Source organism: Megalopta genalis, chromosome 3, assembly GCF_051020955.1.
Source record: "Megalopta genalis isolate 19385.01 chromosome 3, iyMegGena1_principal, whole genome shotgun sequence".
NCBI classification, from domain to species: domain Eukaryota; kingdom Metazoa; phylum Arthropoda; class Insecta; order Hymenoptera; family Halictidae; genus Megalopta; species Megalopta genalis.
In genome coordinates this window covers 29970244-29986497 of record NC_135015.1, presented here as the reverse complement: position 1 = coordinate 29986497, position 16254 = coordinate 29970244, and the positions used below count along the sequence as shown (strand labels likewise).

Genomic DNA, 16254 nt, shown 5'->3' with positions numbered 1-16254 from the left:
GCCATTTTGCATTCAAACATCAAGTGTCAGATTAATAAAGGACCGGTTGCTGTTTTGAAAACTTGTGTTCCCAATTTTAATTTGTATGAGAAGTCACGAATAAATTAATAACTATCTGATACCACTAATTTCGCTATTACGCTATTCTCTGCAACATCAGTTTCACATAAATAAATTGGAAAAAACTAATAAATACACGACGTTGCGACTTTCATTATCCGGAAAAGACGAAAGCTGAATAAAAATTCTCTGAAAGGATGCAAAACATTTTAGACCACTTTACGATCGAGGTTAGTATCATCGCGTGAGAGCGAATTTATTTCTCTATTTCCATCGATCGACACGATATTTCCATCAGCCGATGCACTGTTCATACTTGCACCGCGAATACAAATCGCTGATTTTCATCGGCGATACAGAATCGCCGCAGCGAGCCGCTACCGAGTTTCAGGATAATCGAGATTAGGTGAGCGGGTTTGCATAACCGGGGTCGTCTCGAACGCAGTGGGTCACGGTCGTCGCCCCGAATGTTCCATGATAGAGGGAAAACCTATCGGTCGATACTTACGAAAACAGCTGTGACCGTGTCACCGGGTTTCGCCATTTTCTGCGGCTGTTTGATACAATCGCCGAAATTACGGCCCCATTTTGGCGTGTCGTAGAGTACAGGTGTAACGAAGGTCAGCAGATTCTTTTTTCCTAAATCTGGGGGCAACGGTCCGCGTTCCACTTGTTTTCTCTAAAACAGAAACAAAATGTTACAAACACGATGAAACACCTGGAAACTGTCTGCAGTGTTTTAACCTCTTGTCATACGGCGATTTTTAATAATATAAGTTACAATATAAGTTATTATTATTATTATATATATAAAATTATTATTACATAATTATTATTATACAATTATAATATATATATAATATATATATATATATATATATATATTATTAATTTATATATTATATTATATATTAATAATTATTATTATACAATTATATTATATTATATTATTATCATACAATTATATATATAATTGTATAATAATAATTATACATATATATTAATAATTATTAATATACAATTATATTGTATTATATTATTATTATATATATATTATTTATATTATATTATAATATATTATTATTATACAATTATTATACATTTCCTATGAAATTTCATAATTTCTCCCTCATAATTTCAATAACATGGGGATACAAAATTTGAAACCTGTCATTTTGACTGATTTTATAGCCATTATACGTGTTTTATATTGAACTGTAAGATAATAAAAATGACAAAAACCAAGTTAATTTCTACTGAAGAATTTTTATTTTTCGCTTACTGAAGAAGTTCATTTCAGAAAATGTTTTAGATATTTCAAAAATTCAGATATTTTAATTCCTTCAAAATAAATGATTAAAAACGTGATCAATTAGATTGAATGAAATTATGATTTCTCCTGACATTACGAAGTATGGTACTCACAAGAATGACAGCACTAGCCAGCTCAGTATACTGTTTCAAGTAAATAGTGAGAGTGTGTGGCCCAAATATCGTGGAAGCACCCTCGTACCTTTGAATCTGAAATTTGAAATTGCACACCAATTACACAAAATTGAATCGCGTAGAAATAAATATTTCTAACATATTTTCGACAATCTCGGGGTCGTAATAAATCTGCGAAAAGTGGTTAAAACATATTCTTGACAATTTTGAAACCGTGATTCCGTCATTTAGTTATTCTTTGTTTCGCGAAAACCGTGTCAAAGTCGATGATATTATCGGCTCAGGCACGGAACGTTTACGGCACGATTCGGTTTAGACAAATGCTTACAGTTTTTCTATCATCGGTCCACGTTCGGCAATCGTCATTTCGCAGAAGTCTTTCATAGGATAACTTTTGTTTCAATGTGTTTTCACACAGATTCACATTAAAAGATCTACGCTGCGTAATGTTATTATTAGATTAAGAAAAAACAAGCAAAACAAACTTCGTTTTGCTGTTCATAGGATATTAAAGAAAAAGAAGTTCATGGAGAATATTGGAAAATATTAAAACAATTTATGAACGATGAAGAAAAATTCTTCGAATATCTGAGAATGTCAATACACAGCATTGATTTTTTCTTGAGGAAAGTCGAAAATTCCATTAAAAAATAAAATACAATTTGCATGAAGTCTATCAGATTAAAAGAAAAACTGACAGTGTTTTTGAGATAAATGAGGCCATATAATTATCATTTTATTAAGGAAACGTGTATCAAAATACCAAAATGCCAGAATGTCAAAATGTCAGAATGTCAAAATGTCAGAATGTCAAAATGTCAGAATGTCAAAATGTCAGAATGTCAGAATGTCAAAATGTCAGAATGTCAAAATGTCAAAATGACAAAATGTCGGAATGTCAAAATTTCGGAATGTCAGAATGTTAGAATGTCAAAATGTCAGAATGTCAAAAAGTCAGAATATCAAAATGTCAGAATGTCAGAAGGTCAGAACGTCAGAGTAGAATGCCGAAATGTCAGAATATCATAATGACATAATGACATAATATCAGAATATCAGAATGCCAGAATGTAAGAATGTAAGAATGTAAGAATGTAAGAATGACAGAACGACAGAACGACAGAACGTCAGAACGTCAGAATATCAAAATATCAATATTTCAAGAATAAGTTAAGTCGTTACGGTTCTTGCCTGAACTAAATGTATTGGCTTGTTCAGAAATAATTTCGGTTTTTCGTAAGCTATCTATTTGGAAAACCGAGAAATTACTTTTGCAACAAGGAAACACATCATACAGACCTATTCGTTCAAGTATATTTAGTCACGTGTTGGTTTAGGCAAAACATTGTTTCCGAGAATGCCGGTTGTCGCATGTTCGAAACGCAACGCGTTCGAATCGATCCGCGACGCTATATATAAACATTCACATGTTTATTCCTACAATAATGTTTGCTTGAGCCGAATCGTGTCGTGAACGTTTCGCGCGCCTAAACGGATGAGAATGAATCGAAAACAATTCCAGTTTATGAGCGACCGTAAAACGTTTTTCCCATGTGTTTTCTTTCTTCCTTCCTTTCATGATCGAAATAAATTATTTGCAAAATAATCGTTAAGATAATACACAAAATATTGTTTTATTCGACCACATGTTATTTGAAATAACAACACTTTAGTTTATTTTAGCGGTCAAATAATTTTTCAAATGACAAAATAAATTTTTACTCTATTTGTTATTTGATCAAATATTGATTCGAATATTTCCTCAAATATTCTCTAATTCTATCATGTCAACTACGCCAATAATGTGAGTTAGTATGTTGGAAGAAAACGTAGTTAAATTATAAAAACACCATTCCAAGTCTAATTAGAGTTTATCTGTGTCCAATGAAATTTGATTAAATATAATTAATTTAATTCAATAATATTCTCAGAATAATATTCCAAATTATTAATTCAAGAATTCTTATTCATTCTTACTAATTTCAGTTACAATTAATTCAAAGATTCTAATGTCAAATTATTTGTCATTTTATTTTAGCGAGTAATTGAAAGGAACGAATCGAAAATCGAAAACAATTTATTTGAATTGGAAATCAGATAAAGTTGGTTTTCTGTATTATCTGCAATCATAAAGCGAATTAAAAATAATAAATTATTTGAAAAACAATATGATCATCTCAAATAGTTATTTGTTATCTTATTTCAAATAAAATGTGCCCAGGGCTGTTTATAATCGCATTCCTTTTTTCAATTGACAGGGTATAACCCTCCCCCATTTCTACAATCCTAATGCGAGGGAAATGATTGAAATCCGGCGCGCGGGAAATAAAAAAAAATGATCCTCTATTTTACTTGATATTCCTCCGGCGTGGCGATGTAATCGCTGTATACATTACAGAGGCCGGCGACTATGACGGAGGTTTCGTCGTCGGACGCTTCGTTCATGACCGTTCTGATAGCCTCTCGCAATCTTCTTCCGGACATTGTTGTGAGCTCTCCCGGCACACCGGCGATGACGATGCTGCCGATCAGCGCGACCTGCGTCGATACCACTTTCGGCTGCCACTCATACGGCAGAGTCATCTGAAAAATGGATTACCATCAATCAAAATGATCGCTACAGAGGATTCAATGGCGGAATTCTCGAAACGAGTTCGCCCCGAAATCCTGAAAAAATAATCACTTCCGGTTGAAAATTCAAATGCCTGGTTTCTGATTTTTTTCTTTAACAGTTACACAAATTTCATTATTTATTCAGCATGATATTCCGTGGACCAATCACAACAAATACGAAGATTTTTTATCAACCTCTGACCTGAGAAAGATTGTATTATTTGGTGTGTTCGTTAAGATCACGGTGTGACGCTAAAAGCTTATTTCTACGAGTTGCCGCGAGGAGTGCCAGTGAAATATCCGTGTTCGCTGGCACATTACTTTTTAAATTATACAAGGTGTCCCAAAAGTTACTCAAAATCGCGTTTTCATAGAAAGAATGAAAAAAGTTGTAAATGAGGTTATAACTGTTGGAATTTCGATAAGATCGGCAGCTAAAGCTTTTAATATGACTAAATCGCATTTAGTGAAACAAACTAAAGAAAATAAATTGTTTATATGTGTACCAAATATTGGCAACAAAAGAGTATTTAGCATGGATCAAGAAGATTGTCTTTTAAAATCAAAAAGATTTTTATATAACATTGTATGTACTTACAATGAATAAAAAAAACAGTACTTATAAAATTAGTACCAAGATTATTTCATTTTGTAACAGTGTCCCACTCAATACAACCAATTAATGAATGTGACAAAATGCACTTTTTAAAGAAATTAAAAATAAAGCAAATCAACGTAGGAGAATTTCATTGACACTATGTATTCTTATAATAAAAAAGCTGATCTTTCGAATGTTCCAAACTAGAATTATATACGTCGTTTACTTTTTTTCGTTACCCTGTTCTAAGCAAAAGTGTCCTATTCACGGCAGTTCAAAAAATAAAGCAAATCAACGTAGGAGAAATTCATCGACACTATGCATTCTTATAGTAAAAAGGCTGATATTTCGTACGTTCCAAACTAGAATTATATACGTTGTTTACTATTTTTGGTAACCCTGTTCTAAGCAAAAGTGTCCTATTCATGGCAGTTCAAAAAATAAAGCAAATCAACGTAGGAGAATTTCATCGACACTATGCATTCTTATAGTAAAAAGGCTGATCTTTCGAATGTTCCAAACTAGAATTATATACGTTGTTTACTATTTTTGGTAACCCTGTTTTAAGCAAAAGTGTCCTATTCATGGCAGTTCAAAAAATAAAGCAAATCAACGTAGGAGAATTTCATTGACACTATGCATTCTTATAGTAAAAAGGCTGATCTTTCGAATGTTCCAAACTAGAATTATATACGTTGTTTACTATTTTTGGTAACCCTGTTCTAAGCAAAAGTGTCCTATTCATGGCAGTTCAAAAAATAAAGCAAATTAACATAGGAGAATTTCATTGACACTATATATTCTTATAATAAAAAAGCTGATATTTCGTACGTTCCAAACTAGAATTATATACGTTGTTTATTATTTTTGGTAACCCTGTTCTAAGCAAAAGTGTCCTATTCACGGCAGTTCAAAAAATAAAGCAAATTAACATAGGAGAATTTCATTGACACTATATATTCTTATAATAAAAAAGCTGATCTTTCGAATGTTCCAAACTAGAATTATATACGTTGTTTACTATTTTTGGTAACCCTGTTTTAAGCAAAAGTGTCCTATTCATGGCAGTTCAAAAAATAAAGCAAATCAACGTAGGAGAAATTCATCGACACTATGCATTCTTATAGTAAAAAGGCTGATATTTCGAATGTTCCAAACTAGAATTATATACGTTGTTTACTATTTTTGGAAACCCTGTTCTAAGCAAAAGTGTCCTATTCATGGCAGTTCAAAAAATAAAGCAAATTAACATAGGAGAATTTCATTGACACTATATATTCTTATAATAAAAAAGCTGATCTTTCGAATGTTCCAAACTAGAATTATATACGTCGTTTACTATTTTTCGTTACCCTGTTCTAAGCAAAAGTGTCCTATTCATGGCAGTTCTACCCTAATTTGCATAACGCATTATCGCGTTATAGCACTAGTCTACGGTAAGTACAAGTTAGTTGCTTTTAAGTCACGGTAGGTTCAATGTTAAACAACAATTTCAGACGAACATTTTAGCGATATTTTGCGACGAATTTATCGGGACAGTTTTGAACGGATGGGAGGTCTCCGGAAGAAAAACGACTTATTCCGAGTTCGTGAGACTCTCGAAAGTGGAGGAAACTTCTTCCTCGTGGAACTTACACGTCCAGTGGCGAGCAAAATCGGTTTCGCGCCATGACACTTGATATCCTCCTGCGTGGGGACCGCCAATAGGTTTCTAACCGCGTTCCACAAAGGATTGGCCGTGGTCGTGCCTTGCTCGAACGCGAACGATCCTGGACCGTCGGTCGTTCCAGCCGCGAAACTGTAACCCATTGCGGGCAGACAGCCGTGGACCTGTCGGCACAAGAAAGAAATCGATTAAACTTCTGGGACTCCATTGTCTCCGCCAAAACCGGTTTGGAAACACGCTTTAACAAAATAACGCGCTTCAAGCGTCGATACGGTTCCCAGAGAGAAAATCTGCAAACTGAATTCGAATGGCAGACTTTAGCAGACAGAGAAACTTTGGAACTCTAACTGATTCTTTATGCGAGAGGGACACAGGAGGGAAGAATTTAAATTAGAATATAATCCGTCAATTTCAAAGGACTTGAAATTCTTGTTTGCAGAAGCTCCTGTAATCCCTTGCCGTACCATTTTCTTCACAGTTCGAATGATTAGTACCTTTTAGATTGTAATAATTTCCCACATGAGGACCTCGGTGAGTGATGCAGTAAATTCTCTCCAATTGTCCCTCAGGTTGTAAATAAGAATGCACAATTTCGGAAGAGGAGATACGAATATTCGAGCCACGCGGCTCGTTTTTATAATTGTCGATCGTCAACAAATGTAAAATCGAGGCGCAAGGCTTTCGTGCCTTCTCCTCCCAAATTGTCCATTTTGATTTACAAGCTAAAGGACAATTGGGGAGAATTTACTGTAGTATTGTACTATACAATTATATACCATTACTATTATTATTATACTATTACTATTATTATTATACTATTACTATTATACTATCACTATTACACCATCACTATTATACTATTACTATTATGCTATCACTATTATACTATCACTATTATACTATTACTATTGTACTATTACTAATATATTACTATTATGCTATTTCTATTATACTATCATTATTATACTACTACTATTTTACTATTACTATAATACTGAACCACTATTATTATACTATTACTATTATACTATCACTATTACACCATCACTATTATACTATTACTATTATGCTATCACCATTATACTATCACTATTATACTATTACTATTGTACTATTACTAATATATTATTACTATTATGCTATTTCTATTATACTATCATTATTATACTACTACTATTTTACTATTACTATAATACTGAACCACTATTATTATACTATTACTATTATACTATCACTATTATACTATAACTATTGTACTATCACTATTATACTATTACTATTATACTATTATAATATATTATTACTATTATGCTATTTCTATTATACTATCACTATTATACTATTAAGATTGTACTATTACTATTTTACTATTACAATTGTACTATTATTATTATACTATTACTATTATATTATTATACTACTACGATATCGCAAATGTAGTATGTACGTAAGTAAATCCAATCTTGTCATTGTTACAAAGCAATATACAGTCGAGGGCAAATTATAATCTAATATAAAGTAATTAATATCAAATATTAATATAAAGTAAATTATAAAGTAATATAAAGTCGGGGAGACCTTTTAACACTATTTTTAAGGATCCATGGAACCAAAGAGTATCAGAAATAGCAGAAAAAGTAATAAAACGGATGCCGAAATTACTCCAAGAAGTAATTAAAAATCACGGTGGATATATCGTCGAAAAGAAGATTATATTTTCAGAAACATTAAAATAAATGTGACAAATTAAAGAAATTTTCTACCGGGTTTTCATATTCATTGAATATTCTGTAAGTGCCCTAATACTTTTGGAGGAGAATGTACTAGGCAAATGCACGCGATCGACCCGTGAATAGATCAGGGTCCGCACACGATTTTAGATAAAAAAAAAGGTAATAAAAAGAAGGAAATAATAGGCTACTTTTCTAAATAAGAATCGTGGAATTATTCGTCGCGACAATATTAAAGTATCCGACAAATGAAATTCGAGGGTTGAAATTCCACCTCGGCTTGCTAGCGAGGGCAATCGGCAAAGGGCCACAGAAATTCTCCCCCGAGTTCCGGCAGCTCAACTGTTGCCGCAGCATCAATCACGCGAACTTTTCCCTTTATTTCTCCTTTTTTTGTCCCGTTGGACCGACTATAGTTGTCCGAGATATGATCGAGTTCTCCGTCTTCAAGACAGTCGCGACCAGTGTTTTGAGATTTTACCGTCTTTCAATGCCTGTCACGTATCTTTGTGACAATCGATTTCGATGAGATTTTTAGCAGGGGAAAGCAACAAATTGCAGGGGAAAGCAACAAATTGCAGGGGAAAGCAACAAAATGATATGTAAATTGAAGGAAATGGAGAATACCGACGAACATGGGAAAAATCAAAGAAAATCAAAGAAAATCAAAGAAAATCAAAGAAAATCGGAGAAAATAGAGAGAATTGAAGAAAATTAAGAAAATCGAAAAAAATGAAGGGAATCGAAGAAAATGGAGAAAGTCGATGGAGAAAGGAAGAAAGTCGAAGGAAATGGAGAAAATCTAAGAAAAAGCAGGAAATCGAAGAAAATGGAGAAAAACGGAGAAAATTGAAGAAAACTGAGAAAATCAAAGAATATGAGAAAAATTGAAGTAAACGGAGAAAATCGAAGAAAATGAAGAAAATCGATGGAATAGGAGAAAAACGAGGGAAATAGAGAAAATTGAAAGTAATGGAGAAAGTCGAAGGAAACGGAGAAAATCGATGGAAAAAGGAAGAAAATCGAAGATGTGGAAAAAAACTGGAAAAAGGAGAAAAAAAGATGGAAAAAGGAAGAAAATCAGAATAAATGTAGAAAGTCGAAGGAAACGGAGGAAATCGAAGAAAACGAAGAAACATAGAAGAGGAAGCAGAAATGAAAATCGAAGGAAATGGAAAATATCGAAGAACATGGACAAAATCCAAGAAAATGGAGAAAGTCGAAAAAATAAAGAAAATCGAAGGAAATGGGGAAAATCGATGGAAATGGAGAGAATCGAAGAAAAGAGAAAATTAAGAAAATTGAAGAAAATTAAGAAAATCGAAGAAAATGAAGAAAATCGAAGAAAATGAAGAAAATCGATAACATATAGAGAATACCGAAGAAAACGATGTGGATTACCTCTTCGACTGTTTTGGTGGTCTCGTTGTAGAATTCGGCTGTCTGGTTCGGCATATTGACATAACGATGCACCACTCGGATGGGCCCGATCACTTCCTTGGCATTCCCTCCGCGCCACAGCCTCTGCAATCACCGGATAACAGAACATGAATATGGAATGGAGACGAGGCGCGAGAACAACGGGACACACCGTGTGCGTAGGTATACAAAACAAACCGGCGGGGCACGAAACGCGTCCGCCTCGGGTGTTCCTCTCCGCGCGGCTGCATTATCATGCTAATGGCTACTCTCGAAACTGTCGGAGGCTTCGCTGACCGCGTCACGGTTAAAGAGCACGCGAAGCGGATGCTAATGACGACGCACTGTGCTCCTAAATCAAGATTTACCGGCTCCGAATTGTTGCAAATTACCTTTCCCCCGACAGCTCCGAAGAAGCTAGATGCCCACCTGTTAATCTTCTATCGAGACTATGACAAACAAATATCAAATCTTCTTTGAATATTAAGAGAAAGAGAGAGAAAAATTCTGGAACCAGTACTGTGTACCTATGATCTACAAAGATCAGTTACTGTGTTCCTTTCTCTGAATACTGTGCTTCAATTACTGAGCACCCTACCTGAATTCTGAGCCTCAATATTTATGCAGAACAAATATTTAATATTTAACTAGTTAGCTGTTGCAATCTGTTTGAAAACTGTATAAATTACTGTAATTGTACTGTATATATGAGCCGTTTATTTTGAAAGTGGCATAAGTCACTCTACCGTAATGAAAAGTGGTGATTTTTTAATGTTTATACGAAATTATTTATACTGAGAAAAATATCAGTATCCTGAGATAACAAATACAAGTAAATCTTCTCGAAAGTTAGCATCCATATTTTTAAACGGTGTTAGCGGTGTAAGCGACTTATGCCACTTTCAAAATAAACGGCTCATATTTGATTTTCTTAATTAGTTTAATAAAGAATATCAAAGCGTGCATATATTCTTCTTAACCAGTTAGCCATTTTTGACGAGTATGGGAAGAAATGGCAACATTTTATGTTACTATGAGTTACTGGCATTGTGTTACTGACATACTTTAATCAATTTTATTTTCTACACAAAGATCTCATTATTATAATAAGCCGTTTAAAAGTTCATATTAGAGAGGGTTGATTTAATAAAATATATTATTTACATTTTTTCTTTTTAAAACGACGGCAGAGATGATTTCAGAGCAGCACAGTAACTAACGCGTCGAGCGAAAAATAGGTTCGGTTACTGTGCACAGTAAATAAACTATTGGACTTGAAACTGGAAACAAAATTTTAAATGAGTAATGACTATTTTGTTTTTCCATAATTTTAAAACGTTTTATGAATACAATTAATATTGTGATATTTTATCTAGAACAATTTGTTTTACTGAATACTGATCTTCACTCGCGTTCAGTATTTTCGCAAGTTTTTCCGTAAGTTTCACAGAAAATTTCGCGGATTCAGTATAAAAAGATAGAAACAGTTTTTTTGGTATTTTAAGAACTTCAGTCTTTTACATGTACAATTTTAACAAATAATTAATTAATTGAATTTAAATCAAAAAATTTATCATTTTATTTTTAATTTACTAATCGTAAATTAAAAAATTAGTGACCCGCCATTTTGACGAGTTCCGTAAATCTGGCGTTAAAAATAGTTCGACGCTGCTAAGTGATTGTTTGTCGGTGAACCGAGCAAGTCAATTGCACGAGTTAAATCCTGTAAACAGCGAGTTCCTCCTAGCGTGCTACTCTTCTGGCATTCCCTGCGCACGTTCGCGGATGAAGGGGATGAAGATTAATGAATTGACCCTCGTTACTCCGGAATTCAGAGGACTCCGAGCCTCCCTCGAGAAACCGGCCGCGATAAAACGGATTCCTGCGCGACGCTTTCCCTGTTCTGTTCTACGGCTTTTAATTTACACGTTCCTGCGGCTGTATTAGGGCACTAGAAGCCGCTTTCTGTGTGTCGATGATGGAAAGAACGCGTGGCATAAGCCACGGGCTTCCGAATTCGGGGCGTGTTCGATCAATGACCGCGGATGTCTATGCTAATTTACTAATTTCTCGAAGAGAGTCTGCTGAACCTGATGCAAAATATTATTCCTACCCTGGATTTTTGTTCTAGATTAATTGTTTCATTGTTCTGTGAACCAGGAATGTTTATCACTAGACAGCCGATCTTTGTGTAAAATCAACCTTTTCCACAACCGTTGCAAGAAACAGGAACTGCGTGAACATTCACTTTCGTTTTTGGATCAGTTGTAAATAACATAATTGAATTATTGAATATTTGTGATTTTCTGCAACCGTTTCAAGAAACAGGAACAGCGTGAACATTTATTTTTGGTTTTGGATCATTTTAGTCGGTTGTAAATAACATAATTATGTTATTAAATATTTGTGATAGTGTCAGTGTTTTCTGTTTCATAAAATGTACAGTCTACCCTTATGGCAGTTTTCAGCTTTTCTTTTAAGGAAATGAGGAACAAGTCACGTTATGTCACAATAAAATCCTGACACGAAATCATAAATCAACTTTTGAGACGTCATTGCAAAGGGGAGGCAAGAATACGATGAAACAAAGGGAGAAGAAAATTGTCGAACTTCGTAGAATCATTTGAATTTATACAATTTCAGGATGCCTTTCTTCGCAGAAAGATATCTCCAGTTTTTCCGTCTCTCGTTTCTCGTCTCTTACATATTAAAAACTAATTTCTCAGGAAACTGAGGCCAAGGGCGCGTAAGTGGAAACTTCACCCTTCAAAATGAGCACAGACAGAAGGCCGTAACATTTTCTCCCACAATGTTAAAGTAGCTGAGATCATAATTTTGTGAAGAATCCGTTGAAACCGTGCTCGAAAGCAGAGTTGGACAATGTTCGAATGAATTGTTTTCAGTCGAAAATTTTAGTCGACCATTTAATTTTAACGATTATTCACTATTCGTCATAATTTATTTTATCTGTTCATTCCAATAACCATTACCTTTACAATAACAATTACAATAACAATTCTTAACAATTATTCAATATAAATTATTCTAATTATTCGAATATGTTAATCACATAATTCGAATATATTATTCGCATAATTCGAATGACTGTTATTCGAATAAAACATACGACTATATTTTATGACCAATAACTTTTTATTCGGATAAGGTGTTCGAAAAGAGACTTTAAAATGATTTGAATAAAAATGCGAGTAATGATTGACTGTTCTTGTTCTTACGTAATTCTACAAGAACGCATTTTCATGATATCAAATTAATACATTCAGGATCAGTTAAATTTCAACTATTTACAGAATTATAAACGAACGAACGATCAACTCAGATGTTTACTGCCAACAACTTATGAAATTGAAGGAAGCAATCAAAGTGAAAAGAACAGAATTGGCAAATCGCAAAGGAATCGTATTCCACCACGACAATGCAGAGCCTCGTACATCTTTAGCAATTCATACAAAATTATTGGCGTTTGATTGAAGAGCGATGCCGCCTCTTCTATATAGCCCCGATCTTGCACCATCGGATTATCATTTATTCCGAAGATTACAAAACTTTTCAAATGGTAAAAATTTCAATATAACAACGATAGCCTCGAATGGCACTTGATTGAGTTTTTTTTTACTGATAAGGACCAGAAGTTTTACGAGCGCGGAATCATGAAGTTACCAGAAAGATGGCAAAAGGTCATCGAACAGAATGGAAAATATTTGACCGATTAAAGTTCATTTCTTGTTTAACACGTTGGCTGCCGTGGGGGTCACCGGTGACCGGCACTCGACTTGGCTACAGCGCCGTGGGGGCCACCGGTGACCGGCGACGCGACGAATAGTTAAAATCCATAATTAGGGTAAACATCGATACGCATAAATTTTTAAATAATATAATATTATAATAATTGTACTTTATTACAATGCGCCACGAAAAAATGCATAAAACAAGTTTATACAACTAAACTTATCTGCTGTAAATAATATTTCAACATAATATGCATATCGCATAATGAAAAATTCATGTTGGCGCCTTGGGCAAGTCACGTAAAATTCGCGCGGCACAGCCAACGTGTTAAAAAAGATTGAGTTTTATTTCACATTGAAATATCGAAATTACTTTCCTGCCAACCAAATAGATCGGTTCTTAAAGGGGAAAACCGGCGCTGCGTGGCTGAGAGAAAGGGGTTGAAAGGGAAGCGACACCGGCGAAGGATTGAGGCCAGCCAGCCAGTAGTATAGCCTAGAATTCTTCCGACATCAGACGGTGACACGACGTATTGGTTGGGGATCGATTTCCTCGGGAAGCCGGTGCTGATTAATTCTTTTATCCCCTCACCTGCGGGCTCATTATTCCGCTCAGTGTGCAGGGGTCATCCCCCCGTCTGGGTCATTGGGCATTTCATGACTAATGTATTTAGGGTAAGCGCGTCAATCACTGTGCCAAGCACTGGTTACTCTGCCCTTGCAATAATTTTACTTGTAATTAAAAGCAACACGATTCAATTCAAGATACTGAATTGTTTAAAATCAAATTTGCTCGGTGATTTACGTAATCGAAACTTTAATTTTGCACGACGTATAAAACGCGGAAACTAATTTTTTACATTTTTTTTATAATGCTTAAGCGTGTTTTTACTTTGCTCTCGTTAAGAAGCCTAAGAAACACGTTGCAAATGAAGATGAAGGAAGTAAAGGTTTTACGGTGTCTAAAACAAAAGCATAAACTATTATGTACATAAAACTCGTTTAAATTGGCGAAAAATAATAATATAATCGACATCTCGGATATATTTTGTTGTTTAAACTAATTCAGTAACTAGAATAAATTTACGTCTTGTTTCTATCGGTGTATATATATATATATACACCGCAACTAGATTAAATATTCATGTCTTTTTCGATGCGTGCGTTGATTTCTGAACCCTCCCATGGCGAAGCACGTGTTATATACAGGGTGTTCCCCTGTGAAATAAAAAAGTCGAATCAATAAAGCGATGCTGTTTTACGTGTTCCGGCAAGGACCTCTTCATAATGCTTCCAATTTGCCCTGTTTCCCGTGCTTCGGTGCTAATTAAAATCAATTTGTTTTATAGCGGGCAAGCCCGCGAATTAATAAGTACCTACGAGCTTTCAAATATCAATAATCGATCGACAGCTGTCGCAAGCACAATTTGCCGAAGGTGAGATTAACCTCTGGGAACCGAGAGGCGACGCAATCACATCGCAATTTCAATGTCGAGAATAGTGCTTAATTAAATGGTGAAAACATTTGAATATGTCGCCGAGGGCTTTGATCAAATCAAATAGGATCAAGGCTCATTATGAAATTTCGTCGAGCATTCCATAATTTATATTATCTGGAGGGCAGTGGAGCTGGTTATTATGAGATGGCCAATTGCTGTGCTTTTCGACATAATTAACTTTACATTCACCAAATAAGACATACTAAATTTTTTTATTATTTTGTATTGTTCATTTCTTATGAGTAGATTATGCCATGCCATGCACGTTAAATTCTTTCTAATTCGCGCTCGGTTTGCGCACAAAAATGGACGATTTGGGAAGAGGAGATGCAATTATTCGAGTCTTACGGCTCGTTTTTACAGTCATCGATTGTCGACAACTATAAAAAGAAGTCGTAAGACTGGAATAATCGTATTTCCTCTTCCCAAATTGTCCATTTTTATGCACAATTTGAGCGCGAATTAGGGAGAATTTACTGTATCATTTTTGTGCGCTATTGTTCGTTCCGTAGTCCTAGATATAAACTGTATTCGTGTGCTGTTGTATTTTCTATGTTTATATTCATTTACAGTTTTTTGTTTTATATTAAGTATATTCATTATTACCTTATCATCATTTTTTAATAAAAAATTTAACTTGTCTTCTCGATAAATGTAAAGTTAATTACGCCTGAAAACAAACCAGATGCGCGGCAATTGGTCACCCGATGGTAACCGGCTTTCCTATCCTAATAGAATAATAAAACGACGATTGAAGTTTACCGAACAGATTAAAATCCTTTGCGAGATAAGAGAAGAAAAGATGCCATCGCTTCTTCACTTTTTAATTAAGATAGACCCACGTCGATAGACAATTTCGATTGGCCCAATATTATCCAATGTTCTTTTCATCCTATGCATCATTCCACGTGCGATAATGGTGACTTGATGTCAAATTGACTTCGTATCAGTAATAGAGATGATGTCAACTTAACTCCGTGTAAATAATAGTGACTTGACGTCAACTTGACTCCATATCAATAATAATGACTTGACGTCAACTTGACTCCATATTAATAATAATGACTTGACGTCAACTTGACTCCATATCAATAATAATGACTTGACGTCAACTTGACTCCATATCAATAATAATGACTTGACGTCAACTTGACTCCATATCAATAATAATGACTTGACGTCAACTTGACTCCATATCAATAACAATGACTTGACGTCAACTTGACTCCATATCAATAACAATGACTTGACGTCAACTTGACTCCATATCAATAATAATGACTTGACGTCAACTTGACTCCATATCAATAATAATGACTTGACGTCAACTTGACTCCATATCAATAATAATGACTTGACGTCAACTTGACTCCATATCAATAATAATGACTTGACGTCAACTTGACTCCATATCAATAATAATGACTTCATGTCAAATTGACTCCATATCAATAATAATGACTTGACGTCAACT

At 34.5% G+C, this 16254-nt stretch overlaps 1 protein-coding gene across 5 annotated transcripts in view; it reads right to left on the bottom strand.

The window, feature by feature from the left end:
- The window catches only part of CDase (neutral ceramidase), a 95424-nt gene that overhangs the window by 3708 nt on the left and 75462 nt on the right, over positions 1-16254 (bottom strand). For all 5 annotated transcript variants that reach the window (XM_033466375.2, XM_033466374.2, XM_033466372.2 and 2 more), the window contains exons 8-12: positions 9515-9637; positions 6353-6547; positions 3859-4089; positions 1486-1581; positions 569-739 (exon numbers count right to left, since the gene is read on the bottom strand). In XM_033466375.2, the coding sequence (XP_033322266.2) occupies positions 569-739; positions 1486-1581; positions 3859-4089; positions 6353-6547; positions 9515-9637 (816 nt within the window). The remainder of the gene's footprint in view (positions 1-568; positions 740-1485; positions 1582-3858; positions 4090-6352; positions 6548-9514; positions 9638-16254) is intronic.